The sequence below is a fragment of the Eulemur rufifrons genome, chromosome 7 (genome assembly GCF_041146395.1).
Source record: "Eulemur rufifrons isolate Redbay chromosome 7, OSU_ERuf_1, whole genome shotgun sequence".
Lineage (NCBI taxonomy): Eukaryota > Metazoa > Chordata > Mammalia > Primates > Lemuridae > Eulemur > Eulemur rufifrons.
In genome coordinates this window covers 283,127,130-283,140,608 of record NC_090989.1, presented here as the reverse complement: position 1 = coordinate 283,140,608, position 13,479 = coordinate 283,127,130, and the positions used below count along the sequence as shown (strand labels likewise).

Below are 13,479 nucleotides of genomic sequence, written 5' to 3'. Positions count from 1 at the left end.
GAACCAAAGAAAACCAGAATGATGTATGAGCAAATGAGTAATGCAATAAAGAAATGGAAATTATTTTAAAAAAGTAACTACTCTGGGAGGCCAAAGCGGGAGGATCACTCAAGGTCAGGAGTTCGAGACCAGTCTGAGCAAGAGCGAGACCCCATCTCTACTAAAAAATAGAAAGAAATTAACCGGGCAACAAAAAATATATACAAAAAACTATCCAGGCATGGTGGTGCATGCCTGTAGTCCCAGCTACTCGGGAGGCTGAGGCAGTAGGATCGTTTAAGCCCAGGAGTTTGAGGTTGCTGTGAGCTAGGCTGGTGCCACAGCACTCTAGCCTGGGCAACAGAGTGAGACTCTGCCAAAAAAAAAAAAAAAAAAAAAACCAACCAGAAAATTTGAAGCTGAAAAGTATAACAACAAATGAAAAATTTACTAGAGAAGTTCACCAGATAGGAACACGCAGAAGAATCAGTGCACTTGAAGATAAGGCAGTTGAAATTATTCCGTCTGAGGAGCAGAAAGAAAAAAGGGTGAAAAAAATGACCAGAGCCAGTGGTTCCTGCGGACACCATCAAATGCATCAGCGTTCACTTAATGAGAGTTCAGAGGAGGAGAAGGGCAGAGAGATTATTTGAAGAAATAATGGTCAAAAACTTTCCAAATTTGATGAAAAACATAAATCTACATATCCAAGAAGCTCAATGAATTTCAAACAGGATAAACTCAAAGAGACATGATGAAATGCATTAGAGTCACATTGTCAAAAGAGAGAAAATCTTTTTTTTTTGAGACAGAGTCTTGCTCTGTTGCCCGGGCTAGAGTGCCGTGGCATCAGCCTAGCTCACAGCAACCTCAAACTCCTGGACTCAAGCAATCCTCCTGCCTCAGCCTCCCGAGTAGCTGGGACTACAGGCATGCGCCACCACGCCCGGCTAATTTTTCTATTTTTAGCAGAGACAGGCTCTCACTCTTGCTTAGGCTGGTCTTGAACTCCTGACCTGAAGTGATTCTCCCATCTCAGCCTCCCAGAGTGCTAGGATTACAGGCATGAGCCACCATGCCCAGCCATAAAACAAGTCTTACTAAATTTTAAAAGATTGAAATCATAGTAAGTTGTATTTTTCCAACTACAATGGGATGAAATCAAATCAACAGCAGAAGGAAACTGTAATACTCATGAATATGGGGAAATTAACACACTCTTAACCAGTGGGTCAGAAAAGAAGTCACAGGGGAAATTAGAAGATACCTTGAGAAAATGAAAACAAAAGCACAACATATGAAAACTTACCTGCATACAGTGAAATCAAGAGCAGTCTGGGAGATTTGTAGCTGCAAACACCTGCGTTAAAAAAGCAGAAAGATCTCAAATCGACAACCTAACTGTACAACTTAAGGAACTAGAAAAAGAGCAAACTGAACCCAAAGCTAACTGAAGGAAGGAAGTAATAAAGATGATAGCAGAGATAAGCAACATAGGGAACAGAAAGCAATAGAGAAAATCAGCAAAACAAAAGTGTGTTCTTGGAAATGATCAACAAAACTGACAAACCTCTAGCCAAACTAAGAAAAAACAGACTCATTACTAAAATTTGAAATGAAAGTGAGAACATTTCTACCAATTGCACAAATAAAAAGGGTTATGAGAATACCACGCACTGTTGCATGCCACAATATACAATGGAATATTATTCAGCCATGAAAAGGCATGGTGTGCTGATACATGCTACAACATGCGACAATGTTTAATTCCGCTTATAAGAAACATCTTGAACAGGAAAATTCATGGAAACAAAATAGACTAGAGGTTACCAACGGCCACAAAAATGAGGTATAGTTTAATGGGTACAGAGTTTGAGGTGATGAAAAAGTTTTGGAAATAGACAATGGTGATGGTTGCACAACAGTGAATGGAATTAATGCCACTTAATTCTACTCTTAAAAATAGTTAAATTAGCATAAGTTATATATTTTACCACAATTTTTTAAAAATAACATTTGCAAGGACCGTTTCCTGACCTGGGTTGGTGGCCGCCTTTCTGCAGCTTTGGAGGAAGAGGAACATTTTCTGCTAGTCTTGCTGGGGTTTCTTTTATGAGGGGCTTGGCAGATTTTGAGCTCAAACTCTGACACTCAGTCAGCACTAAGGGAAATTATAAACAGATAAACGTACAGGGTGAAGAGGAAAAGGCCAGAGGAGGCGGATTGGCCCGTGGAGAGGCAGGACTCTGCCCCTTAGGCTGGAATCCGAGAACCCTTGCTCCCGACCCCATACCTCCTCTTCCTGCTTGCCCTGTGTCTGGGGAAAGACGTGTGACGCAGCGTTTAAGGCTAAGTGGGTCTCATTCCGTCGGCGATCCTGCCACCTGTGAACCGGGACTTCCAGCATCCCCGCAACCCTTTGTGTGATTGATTTCACCCAGAAGTGCCGCCAAAGTCCCCCAACCCCTCTGCTGGGCGCATCGTGGCCCCTTACCCTGGCTAGGGCCTCATGAATGCCGGTGAGTGCTGGTTTGCTGGGATAAGGGTGCGGAGTCCTGCCGGCATAAGACCCCCTCAATCCCCCTTGACGGCCATGGTGAAGCCTGGGGCTGTGTGGGTCTGAGGTCCCCTGTCTCGGGAGATCACCAGCTTACGGGGCGTGTTGGTACCAACTTGTCCTAGAAGGGCAGCTGGGCCCCGAGCCCCTGGAGCTTGCAGCCCCTGGGGTGAGTGTGTTCTCTGCCCACAGCCTGGGCTTTGGTTGTGTCTCAGTGGGGAGTTAGAGCAGCATGGGGCCAGAGGAGGAGGCCACCAAGAGTGACGGTCCACAGGCACACAAGGCCACAGCCTTGCCAGCAAAGTGCTGAGGCGCGTCCTGCCTGGGTGGCAAACACCCACTCCCCGAGTTCACCCAGTGCCCCTCCGGGCTGCCCGGGACGGAGAGCTCCAGGGTCAGCGCCTGGCTGGCCGGAGCCCAGACAGCCTCCAGCCTCTCCTGTGAGTCCTCCCGACTTCGTCCCCTGGACACGGTCTGTAAAGGCAAGAGCCCGGTGGATTGCAGGGCGATTGTGAGCTGTCCCCTCTCCCCTGAGGGCTGCAGGTGTCACCCAGACACGCAATAGGGCTCACCTCTGCCAGGGAGGCTGTTTTAGTCCATTTTCTGTTGCTCATAGCAGAACACACCTGAAACTGGGTAATTTGTAAAGAAAATGAATTTATTTCTTACAGTCGTGGAGGTGGAGAAGTCCAGGGTCGGGGGGCCACATCTGGTGAGGGCCTTCTTGCTGCTGGGGACTCCCTGCAGCGTCATAGGGGACCCTGTGTCGGGGGGCTGAGTGTGCCGGTGTGCTAGCTCAGGCCTCTCCTCCTCTGCTAGAGCCACCAGTTCCCTCCCAAGACAGCCCGTGACTCCATTGGCCCATCAGTGCGTTAATCCAAGAGCGGGTTCATCCATTCGTGGGCAGAGCCCTCGCCATCCCGTCCCCTCCTAAAGGCCCCACCTCTCCACACTGCCGAGTTGGGAGGTGAAGTTCAACAGGAGTGTTGGGCGGGGTATGTTCTAACCACAGCAGGATCTTTTGGGTCTCAGGCAGAGGCTGAGCACGCACTTGGACACCTACAGCCCATCTCTGCTGACGCCGCCCAGCCATCCAGGGACGTGACTTTCTGAATGGCAGGTATGTACGGCTGTGCTTTCCCCCAGCACGGAGAATGCCTGTTCCCAGGGCTGGCCCAGGGCCGGGAAGGGAACCCGGGTTTCTCCCGCAGCGCTGGGAGGCTCCTGAGAGCGGCCCCAGCAGACGGAAACACTTTATAAGCCTTGCGGGTCCCAGTGCAGCAGAGGAAGGGACATGTTATGGCATCCTTGGGGTTCCATTGCCCAGGAGAACAGGGACAGTCACAGGAGAGGGCCCCGCTGCAGGGAGGCCGTGGCTCAGTCTTTGGCAGGGAGCCCCCTCTTCACACCTGAGACCCCTCGGCCAAACCAGGAAGCCCGGGACGGCCAAAGTGGTCACAGGCCGGCCAGGGCATCCCCTGCTCCTTGGGGCACAGGGTCTGGCCCGGTTCCGCTCTGCTGGGGAGGGCAGAGAGCGTGGCCCCCTGGCCCTCTGGGTGCTGCTGTCCCCACCACACAGCCCAGGTTGAGCTACTCAGGACTCTGGAATCTTCCCTCATCTCTGGGTGCCCCACCCCACAGAGGCCGTTTAGAAGGTGAGTAAGGAGGGGGGAAGAGGCCCCGGATGTTGCTCTGAGCAGGGGCTTTGGAGTCACAGACCTGGGTTTGAATCCTTGCTCTGGGTGACCTTGAGAATGTGACCCCCTCTCAGGGCCTCATCTCTCTGCAAATATCCATAAATGTCTAGAATGGGCTGTTCATAGTGCCCACCCCACAGGACCCGGTGAGGTCAGGCTGGTGCAGTCTGGCAACAACCCTGACTCTGACCTCTGCCACACCAACTCTGCCAGGGGTCCACTGCCCAGCAGGGGCCTAGGACCCAGCGCCCTGCACCCTGGGCGTCCTGTGTCCCTGACCTGGCATGACGCGTTATTCTGTGTCTACTCGGATCCAGCTGGAGGAGTGGACTCTGTCTCTCTTCCCAGCTGGGTCCCCAGACCCCAGCCGGAACACAGGCGCCACTCCCTGCACCCCAGAGGACCCGGGCGTGGCTGGACTCCACCGGTCAGAGGGGCCACTGCCCACCAGAGCTCCGCTCTCCCTCCGACTGCGCCCCCCGCCCTGCCCACCGTTTGGGGGCAGCCAGCAGCCTGGGCACAGGTCCCTTCAGGCTTTGAAGTGACGGTGCTGGGATCCCAGTCCTGGCTCTGCCCCTGAACTTCTCTGAACCTGCCTCCCCCTCTCTCAGACTCCGGTAGTGCTCTCTGCTTCCTGGAGCTTGGGGGTTGATGGAGCTGATGGGGTGACGCTTGGGCCCGGCAGTGAGGACGACTGAGGGCCCCTCGTCCCTGCAGCTCCGTCTTCGGAGCAAAGAAAGACGCCAGACGGACAGAGATGAGGTTTATTGAGGAAGAGCCCAGGAGGGGAGGAGGGTCCCTGGGGTCCCACCCTGTGGCCTCTTGGGGCCAAGGCTCTTGGGATACTAGAAGCCAATGAGTGTGGGCATCTGAGCCCCCACGGAGTCACCAGTGGGGGGGACGGCGGTGACCTCAGAGTCACCTGTGGGTGGTGCAGGGGTGGCCTCGGAGTCACCAGTTGGGGGGACAGGGGTGGCCTCAGAGTCACCCGTGGGGGGCACGGGGGTGGCCCCATTGCCAGCCACTGTGGGCAGCGCCTGGTAGGTGAGGGTCCAGTACCGCAGGTAGCTGGTCCTCAGGTGCTGCTTCATGGAGCTGCCATCCATCTTCTTGGTGATCTCCAGGTAGTTTCCGTTTTCCGTGGTGTAGGGTTCCCAGTGCGTGGGCACAGCCGAGTAGCCCGTGTTGGGGTCCCTGCAGAGTGAGGAGAGGCTGGAGACCCACGCTTCCAGCCCAGCTCTGCCCCCTCTGAGCTGACACGGGGCACCACGGCCCCTCGCTAGGATGGGGCTCAGGTGTAGCTCTCATCCTCACAGGCAGACAGGGACCCCGAGGCTCAGGGAGGCTAAGGGACCTGTGCAAAGTCTCGCAGCTGGCAAGCGAGGGAACAGGGACTGGAACCCAGGCCTCAGGGCCCGGTGGCAGGAGGCCCTTGGCCCTGGGCTCGACCCCACGCCTTACCCAGTTCTGGCAAAGTTGGTCCAGTAGGCAATCATGGCCTTGGAGACAGTCCTGTCTTGGGGCCGGTAGCCCAGAGGGGTGGCAAAGGGCTTCCCGAAGACGTACTGGATGTCATCGGCGTGGTCGGCCCCCACCCAGTTGGGGTAGACAGGCATCCGAGAGGGATGGGAAAACAGGTAGGTGTAGGTCTTGGCGCTCCTGGAGGGGCAGGGAGAGACCCACCGAGGTAGGCAGGGTGCTCACCTGGGGCTGCCCAGCTCAGAGAGGGACCCTGTAGGGAGCACGTGGCGGGGCAGGGGAGGGTCTGGGGAACTCCCACAGACTCACGGGGAGACTGGGATTCTCTCACCTGGGGAAGAGAAAGCTTCGGGCCAAATTTTTGCATTTGTGGGTCCTACGATTTCGAATGTATTTACACCTCACCTCTATAAAATGTTCTGAGGCATCTTCCACCTATAATTCAGTATCAAGAAGGACATTTTTCTCTCCAAGTGAATTTGCATTCTTCAATTGATTGCACAAGGTATATGCCCTCAGCTGTTTCCCTTTTGACCTCAACTGACAGGAAGCTCAGAGCTAAATTTATTTGCTTAGTTGCTGCAAAGCTTTCATCCTAGACTTCTAGGTATAATTTTAACTTCCTATCTTTTAAGTGTTCCTTACTTATTTTTTATTTTAATTGGCATTATTATATGGAGGTCTTTAATGTGGGTTATGGGCTTAAATTACTTTGTAAGTTGCCAAAGGGGAGGCCCGTAAGAGTCAAAGAGCAGAGGCCGTCATCCAGTGTTCTCTCCGTCTACACAGCGTGAGAAGTGGAAGGCAGACTGGAGAACTCCGGCGGGAAGGACTGAGGGTGCAGAGCCAGGCAGGGCAGAGCGTGGGGGGAGGGTGGCAGGAGAAGAGAGGCCCTCCTGGGTCTTGCAAGGACTCAGCAAAGTGGATCGTGCAGGCGCAGGTAAGAGCACCACATTCCCAGGCAACCCGGCCCCCCGTGAGCTGCCCATGGCGAGGCCACAGCAAGAAGCTGCAGCAACCCAGGCGGCCCCCAGGGCGCCGCCCCCTGCCCGGGTCCTCACTTGGCGTTGGCACTGTGCTGGGCCAGGGCAATCTTCGTGGGCACCAGGAAGAGGATATCGGTCTCAAGGTCCACCACGGTTTTCTTCTTGGTCTCCTGGGACGAGTCCTGGGCCCAGGGCTCAGTGTAGACATCAAAGGCAGACTTGGCACCTGTGAGCCCCTTGGTGATGGTGAGCCCGCTGACCAGCTTGTAGAAGGACTCACTGCAGGGACCAAGTGGGCACTGACACTCCCTCTGTTCCAGTGGGAAGGTGTCTGCCCCGCCCCCACCAGCCTGTGTGAACCTCCTCAATCCCAACCTCCCCACCCCCATCCCCGCTAATGCCTGCCGCCTCCAGGCTGGCCCCCAGGCCGAGTCCTTCCCAGCAGCCCTCCAGCATGCATTGCCCTGGGTCCTGCACCCCCTGCTCACTCCGTGACATCCTTGTTGTTCTTGTTGATGACTGGCATGTCGATGCCGGCAAAGATGTGGCCGTCCATGTTGTTGGTGCCCGCTATGTAGTCAATGTCGGCGGCGTTGGCGTACAGGTTGACAGGGTCGTCGGGGATGAAGTCTCCGTCGATGACAGGGGTGAAGCCCAGATAGTGCAGCACGGGGTCTGGGGCAGAGCCAGCAGGTTCCTCACCTCCCAGTGTCCACCTGACCCTCCCCGTGGCCTGTTGGGCGGTGGGTGGAGACCCCTCCCTTCTCTGACCTAGACCAGCGTTTCCCGGCCTGGGCGCTGCGCACATTCAGGCAGGATGATCCTGCTGCGGGGCGTCCCGAGCAGCGAACCTGGCCTTGACCCGCTCGCTGCCAGGAGCACCCTCTCCCCAGTCTGTGATGACCAACATCTCCAGACTTTGCCCCAAGCCCCCAGGGGGAGAGCCACTGGTCTAGGAGCCAGGTCTTTCTTCTGGCTTCAGTGTCACCCTCTCTGTCCTCCCTCTCTTCTCACTGGACTGACGTCAGGAAGGAGGAAGACCCAGACGGCATTGAGGGAACTAACAGGGAGGGAGGCGCCCTCTCTCAGGGCTGGCTCCAGTCGGTAGCGGAAACTGTGCGAGGCCTGCACTGCCCTCCTCTGCCCTGGACGGGCCCTGGAGGACCAGGCAGCTGGCTGCTCGGGGCGGGGGTGCGCCGGCTGCCCTTAGGCACAGCCCAGTCTTCTCCCAGTGGGCTGAACTGCGGCTGTGCGTCTTGCCGAGCGCACACGGGCCGGTTGCCGGTAATGCAGGTGGCGGCCTGCGCTGCCCTTCGCCTTAGATGGACGAGCAGGAGAGAACTGGCGCCCGCCAGCCGATGAGGCCGACACTCAGGCGTCTGCAGACCGCCCCCAGCCTTCCCGGGTACAGAACAGTGGAGCCGGAAGGGCCAAACGCTGCCGCAGGTGTGCGGTGAATGTTTGCGGACTGAATGAATGAATGGCTGGGTAGCACGCAGGCTCTGGGTCTGGGGTCTGTGAATCTCCCCGAATTCTTTGCTGTTTGCTGCACACATGTGCATGGTTGGTGGAGCGGGGTCCAAGCGCTTATCAGCTCCCCAAAGGGAGGCGCACGTGACTCAGGGAGGATAGGAAGAGAGAATGCCCCCCACTTACGGCTGCAGCCACTGAGGCCTGTCAGGGGGCTGGCAGCAGCTACCTGGGGAGGCCAGCGGTGGGTGACAGTGCCCTCCCTGAACCTCGAGACCCCACACACCGCCCGGCAGTGCCCACTCACAGTCCATGTCTGTCAGGGGCATCTTATAGGCCAGAGTCACGGCTCGGGGGTCGGTCAGCTTCAGGCACTTGGCCATCCTGGTGGTATTGTCCACGGGGCAGCCCACCTTCTCAGCAATCTGGGGGCGGGGCAAGGCAGGCAGGTAGGTGAGGCCGGTGCTCAGGCAGAGGGCGATGTGGGGCCAGGAGGGGTGCAGGGCAGCGAATGGAAGCTAGGGAGCCCCTGGCCCATCCGCAGCGAGCCCTGCCCACCCTCCCACCCTCTGCCACTTACCTTCGTGGCCCAGAAGAGTGGATTCTTCTGGATGACCCAGGGGCTCAGCGCCACACCGCTCTGACTGATGGCTCGCTGGATGAGGCCCTTGTTGTAGGGGGACAGGGTCTGCAACACCCAGAAGTCCCGTCACCAAGGCTAAGCCCACCCTGCCCACCCTGGGCTCGGCCGAGGACACCCCAACAGCTGAGCTTCAGCCCCACCCCCCAGCTTCCCCTCAAACCCCGGGGTAGGCTGTCCTTCAAGGGGTCCCCAGACCTGCAGAGAGACGCTGGCGCCTCCAGCCGACTCCCCAAAGAGGGTGATGCTGTTGGGGTCCCCCCCGAAGGCTGCGATGTTCCTCTTCACCCAGGCGATGGCCATGTGCTGATCCCGAAGGCCATAGTTACCTGGGGGCAGTGCAGCGGGGGCAGGGCCTTCATCCGGGCCTCACCATGGCGGGGGATGGGCGGCTAGAGAGGAGCAGCCCAGGGGCCTGCCCGCGGCAGGTGTGGGAGGGGTGGAAAGGTCCTCAACAGCGTGGACCCCCCCGGGAGAGCCCAGGGTGCTGGATGGCAGGTCCCCAGGGTGTGCAGGGGGTGGGGGTCGGGGCAGGGCAGGGAGCAGGAGGCCAGGCTCCCGAGTGTCCCCTCCCTGCCGCTGTCCCTCCTGTTGTCTGCACCCTGTGGTGTCTGTGTCTGCTGTGTCTCTTGCCTCAGCATGTCATTTTCTGTCTCTCACTGACCCTGCCCGCCTGGCCTCTCTCTGAGCCTCAGTCCGTCCGCTGCCTGTCTGTCCCGCGGCCCCTCTGATTCCACAGCTGCTGGGGGGCTGCAGTGTCTCAAGACTCATCTCCGGCTTCTGGGCCTTTCTGTGGGACTGTCAGGAGTTGTTTGGGGCCCGGCGCTGAGGAGTGTCCCCCTGCTGGGCTTGGCACTCTCGGGGTCTTGACACCTGCTGCCCCCCCCCCCCGCCCCAAGGCCAAGGTTCTCACACACCTGGCAGGTTGGCGTCCCCAGTGCTGAGGAAGCCGAGGGGGCCAACGCGGTAGTTGAAGGTGACCACGATGACGTTGCCACGCGTGGCGATCTCCTCCCCATCATACAGGTAGTTATTGAGGAAGTTGGCCCCATGGCCAGCCCCCATGAGGAAGGCGCCTCCGTAGATCCAGACCATAACGGGGAGGTCCCGGGAGACTGAGAGAGGGGAGTGGGTGGTGACCCCCGACAACTTGTCCAGCCCTCTCCTGAGCAGCAGGTGCACCCCACCCCCCCCCGGGCCTGTGGCTGGGGTTGGGGAGGGAAACTTGGGGTGCTGCCCTGCTTGAGCTGGGGGACCGCCAGTGGGAGCCCCTCCCATCTCTGAGGATTTCAGACAGGTTCAGCCTCGCTGGCCGGAGACACAGCCAGGAGCAGGGCTGGGCTCTGGCTGCCTGGGGGGTTCCCATGCGAAGTGGGAGAGCCAGACCTTCCTTCCTGCCCTGGGGGACCCAGATGTTGAGGTAGAGGCAGTCTTCATCCCCGTAAGTGTTGTCCTGGGTGATGGTGGCCTGCAGGCATCGCTTCTTGAATTCCTTGGCCTTCAGGGTCCCTGCGGGTGGTGGGCGGGGCTGGAGTGAGGCCGTGCCCACCGCACCACCCCCAGCTCCACCCTCAGCTCGGGGCAGGCCCAGCACCCGCCCGCTCCCACCTTGCCAGCCGGGGTGCGGCTGGGGGTTCTCCAGGGCCTTGGTGGGGGCAGCGAAGGGGATGCCCTTGAAGATGTCGACAGAGTCACCCAAGAGGCCAAGCTTCTTGTTGACACCTTCCACGAAGCCTCCTTCCGTGTACACGACGCCCAGCTGGGAGTGAGAAGGGTGAGGCTGGCTCAGGCCTGGTTGGCCTGAATCCAGAGGGAGTGACCCGCACAGGCCTCAGAGGGGACAAATCCGCACCTGAGGCCAAGGCAGGACCCCCTGCCACTTGCCTGAGGAGCGGCTTGCTGGCCCCGCCCCCCGGGGGGTGTCTGCTCCGTCAATACTAGTGTTCCTACCCGGGAAGCCTTCCGAGAGGGGGTGGAGACTTGGGCTCTGGCTCTGGCTGCCTAACTGTGACATTGAGCCTTAGTTTCCCCAGCTGTAAGACGAGTGACAACAGTGTCTCCCTTGTGGCCTGTTTGCATCAGATGGGAGGCCTGTCCCGCCGCCGGCTCACTGTGCACTGGGCATTTCAACCCAGCCGTGAGCTTCCCGAGCGCCCTTCTTTCTTTCCCCTTCCCTGTTTGCCCACAGGGAGCCCAGCTGGCTGGGCATGGAGTCGGCGGCCCGATGCCCAAGTCCCTGTGCGCCCTGTGTGGAAACACCTCGCTGGGGTCCCCCCACCCGGCCACCAGCACTGCCACTGTGTGCCAAGGCACCCGACCCCACGAGGGGCCTGGAGGCTGGCACGCCTCCGCCCACTGTCCCTGGGGGAACGGAGCCTCAGACGCTCTCCTGCTGCAAGTCACCGTGCTGGGAAGCAGCTGTCTGTCCCAGTGCCACCTCTGTGTGTCCCTGGTAAGTGGGGGAGCAGCTCTGCTCGCCTGGGCAGCTCATGGTGGGGGCAGATTGCTGCTGCCTGCCTCTCACCTGTGCCAAGCTCCAGGTGGGTAGCACAGGGCAGCCCCACACCCCCGGGCCCAGCCGGGGTCCTAGACTGGGGGCCCCCTGCCATGCTGGGGTGGGAGAGTGGGACAGCTGGAACTGCCGCCAGGAAGCAGCCAGAAGGGACACCTGCAGGCGCCTCGGGCAACACCACAAAACATCGGAACCTTTGTTCCCGCCCCCATCCCCCAAAGGGGCGGAGGGCCAGGTCAGCCCTTGGGGACAGGGAAGTCACCTCTCAGAAGTGTCTCTGTGTGATGGAGGTGGGCGGCACCCCAGAAATAATTCGTCCGAGGAGAGGGGCCTCCCCTCGGTGGCAAGAGCCCAGGGCCAGTGCCTCAAGCTCCAGGTTTGAGGGGCAGGTCCCAGGGGCAGGAGGGGCAGAGGGCAGAGCCTGGCTGGGCAGAGGGGCCCCAGGGCCCGAGAGACAGCAGGTGGGAGAACAGCGTGGTGAGGGCCGGGGTCCCCTGTGGGAGCCCTGCTGGGGGCGGGGACATCGCGGAAGCACAGACTTATAGGCGCCCCAGGGGAGCTCGTGTGGCCTCCTGGCTCTCACTCTGGAGGGACCCAGGCGCAGGGTAGGTGGGGGTCGACCCCCTCGAGGGAGGAACACGAAACCAAGGAGCGCTGGGAGCCAGAGCCCTGGGTTGGGGTCAGCGAGGTCTCAGGTTCCCGTTCAGGAACAGGAAGTGGTGGCTGTGTGACGCTGGGCAAACTGCTCGTCTGTAAAATGGGGACATTGACCTCGGCGGGTGCTGAGCAGAGGGAGCTCACAGGGGGCTGGGCATGTGACTTCTGGGACAGGGAGGGCTTGTGGCTACTGGTAGAATCGCCAGCTTCAGCAAATAAAACTCCAAGGGGCCTGGTTACATTTGGATTTCAGATCAACAGTGAATCGTTTTTTAGTATAAGTAGGTTCTAAATATTGTGTGGAACGTACGCACGCCAAAAATTATTGGTGGTTTAACTGAAATTCAAGTTCAACTGGGCGCTACCACGAAAGGGAACGCACGCAGGAACCGCTGGTGGGATTGGTGTGGGTTCTCCTTCTCGGGCCCGTGACTCCGTCTGTCTTCCCTCCTCCAGGCCCTGTCCCCACAGTGACCAGACCTGGTCCCGTGGGGGGAGAGACAGGGACCCCCGCCCCTCTGCCGGGCTCTCGCTTACCTTCGCGGTGCTCGCCACCGCCCAGCAGCAGGTGAGGCCCAAGACAAGCAGCTGCAGGTGTGCCATGGTGTGGGTCTGCCTCCGGGCGCCCTCCCTGCGGGCCTGGGGTATTTATGGAGCCGGAGCCAAGGTCACATGCATGTGCATGTGCTCTGGGACACACACAAACACACATCCGTGCAGGGATGGCCCAGGGCCGGCTGCTCCCGGGCGCCCTGGTGCCCACGGTGCACCTGTGCAGGTTGCTGCCCACCTGGGAGCAGAGGCAGGTGGCACGGGGGGTGGGGGGCTGCAAGGCCGGGGCCTGGCTGGGCTTGGCTCATTTACAAGGGCTCGGTGTGACCCTCAGAGAAACGGGCATGCTTCCTCTCTGGGCCCTGCCTGTCCCCAGCTCAGCAGAGCGAGTTCACAGGGGACGGGGCATGTGACTTCTGGGACAGAGAGGGCCGTAGCTGCTTACTGGGCACCAGCGTGGTTGGCGACTGTTATCTCCATGAGCTTTCAGCCAGGGCCCCCTGCAATCCCGATGGAAGGGTGTGGGGGAGATGTCACCATCCGGCGTGATGAGTCCCGGGGCGGGGGGTGGACAGGAGGCTCTGGGTAGACTTGGAGGTGGCGGTGGTGGCAAGGGGGCTCTAGCCCAGCCTTAAGGGCTTCCCTGAGGAAAGAAAGGGCCCAAGCAAAGGCCCTGGGGCACACGCAAAGGCCCTGGGGCACACATGGGCAGAGAGAGACAGAGACAGGGAGGGAAGGAGGCAGAGGGGGAGGGAGGAAGGGAGGGAGAGAGGGAAAAGTGAGCGCAGAGGTCTCAGGTCATAACTGAGGAGGCCACTAATGTTTTCTGTGAACGTGGGTTACCCTGGTGACCAGAAAAGTTTGAGAAAAGTGAAAGACCACCATGAACAGTCTTAAGATGGTGCCTTTAAGAAGCTCAGAGCATCTGAGGTCACCTCTCACTGAAGACA

At 58.9% G+C, this 13,479-nt stretch overlaps 1 protein-coding gene across 1 annotated transcript; it reads right to left on the bottom strand.

Moving 5' to 3' along the window:
* Positions 1-5,078: 5,078 nt before the first annotated feature.
* On the bottom strand, positions 5,079-12,580 carry CEL (carboxyl ester lipase). Its single transcript, XM_069472173.1, has 11 exons — positions 12,515-12,580; positions 10,417-10,567; positions 10,195-10,317; positions 9,726-9,923; positions 9,007-9,137; positions 8,749-8,856; positions 8,476-8,593; positions 7,187-7,373; positions 6,774-6,977; positions 5,695-5,892; positions 5,079-5,427 (listed from the first exon to the last, which is right to left on the bottom strand). Exons 1-11 carry the CDS (start codon positions 12,578-12,580, stop codon positions 5,079-5,081), a joined length of 1,833 nt encoding a protein of 610 aa, XP_069328274.1.
* Positions 12,581-13,479: the final 899 nt, after the last annotated feature.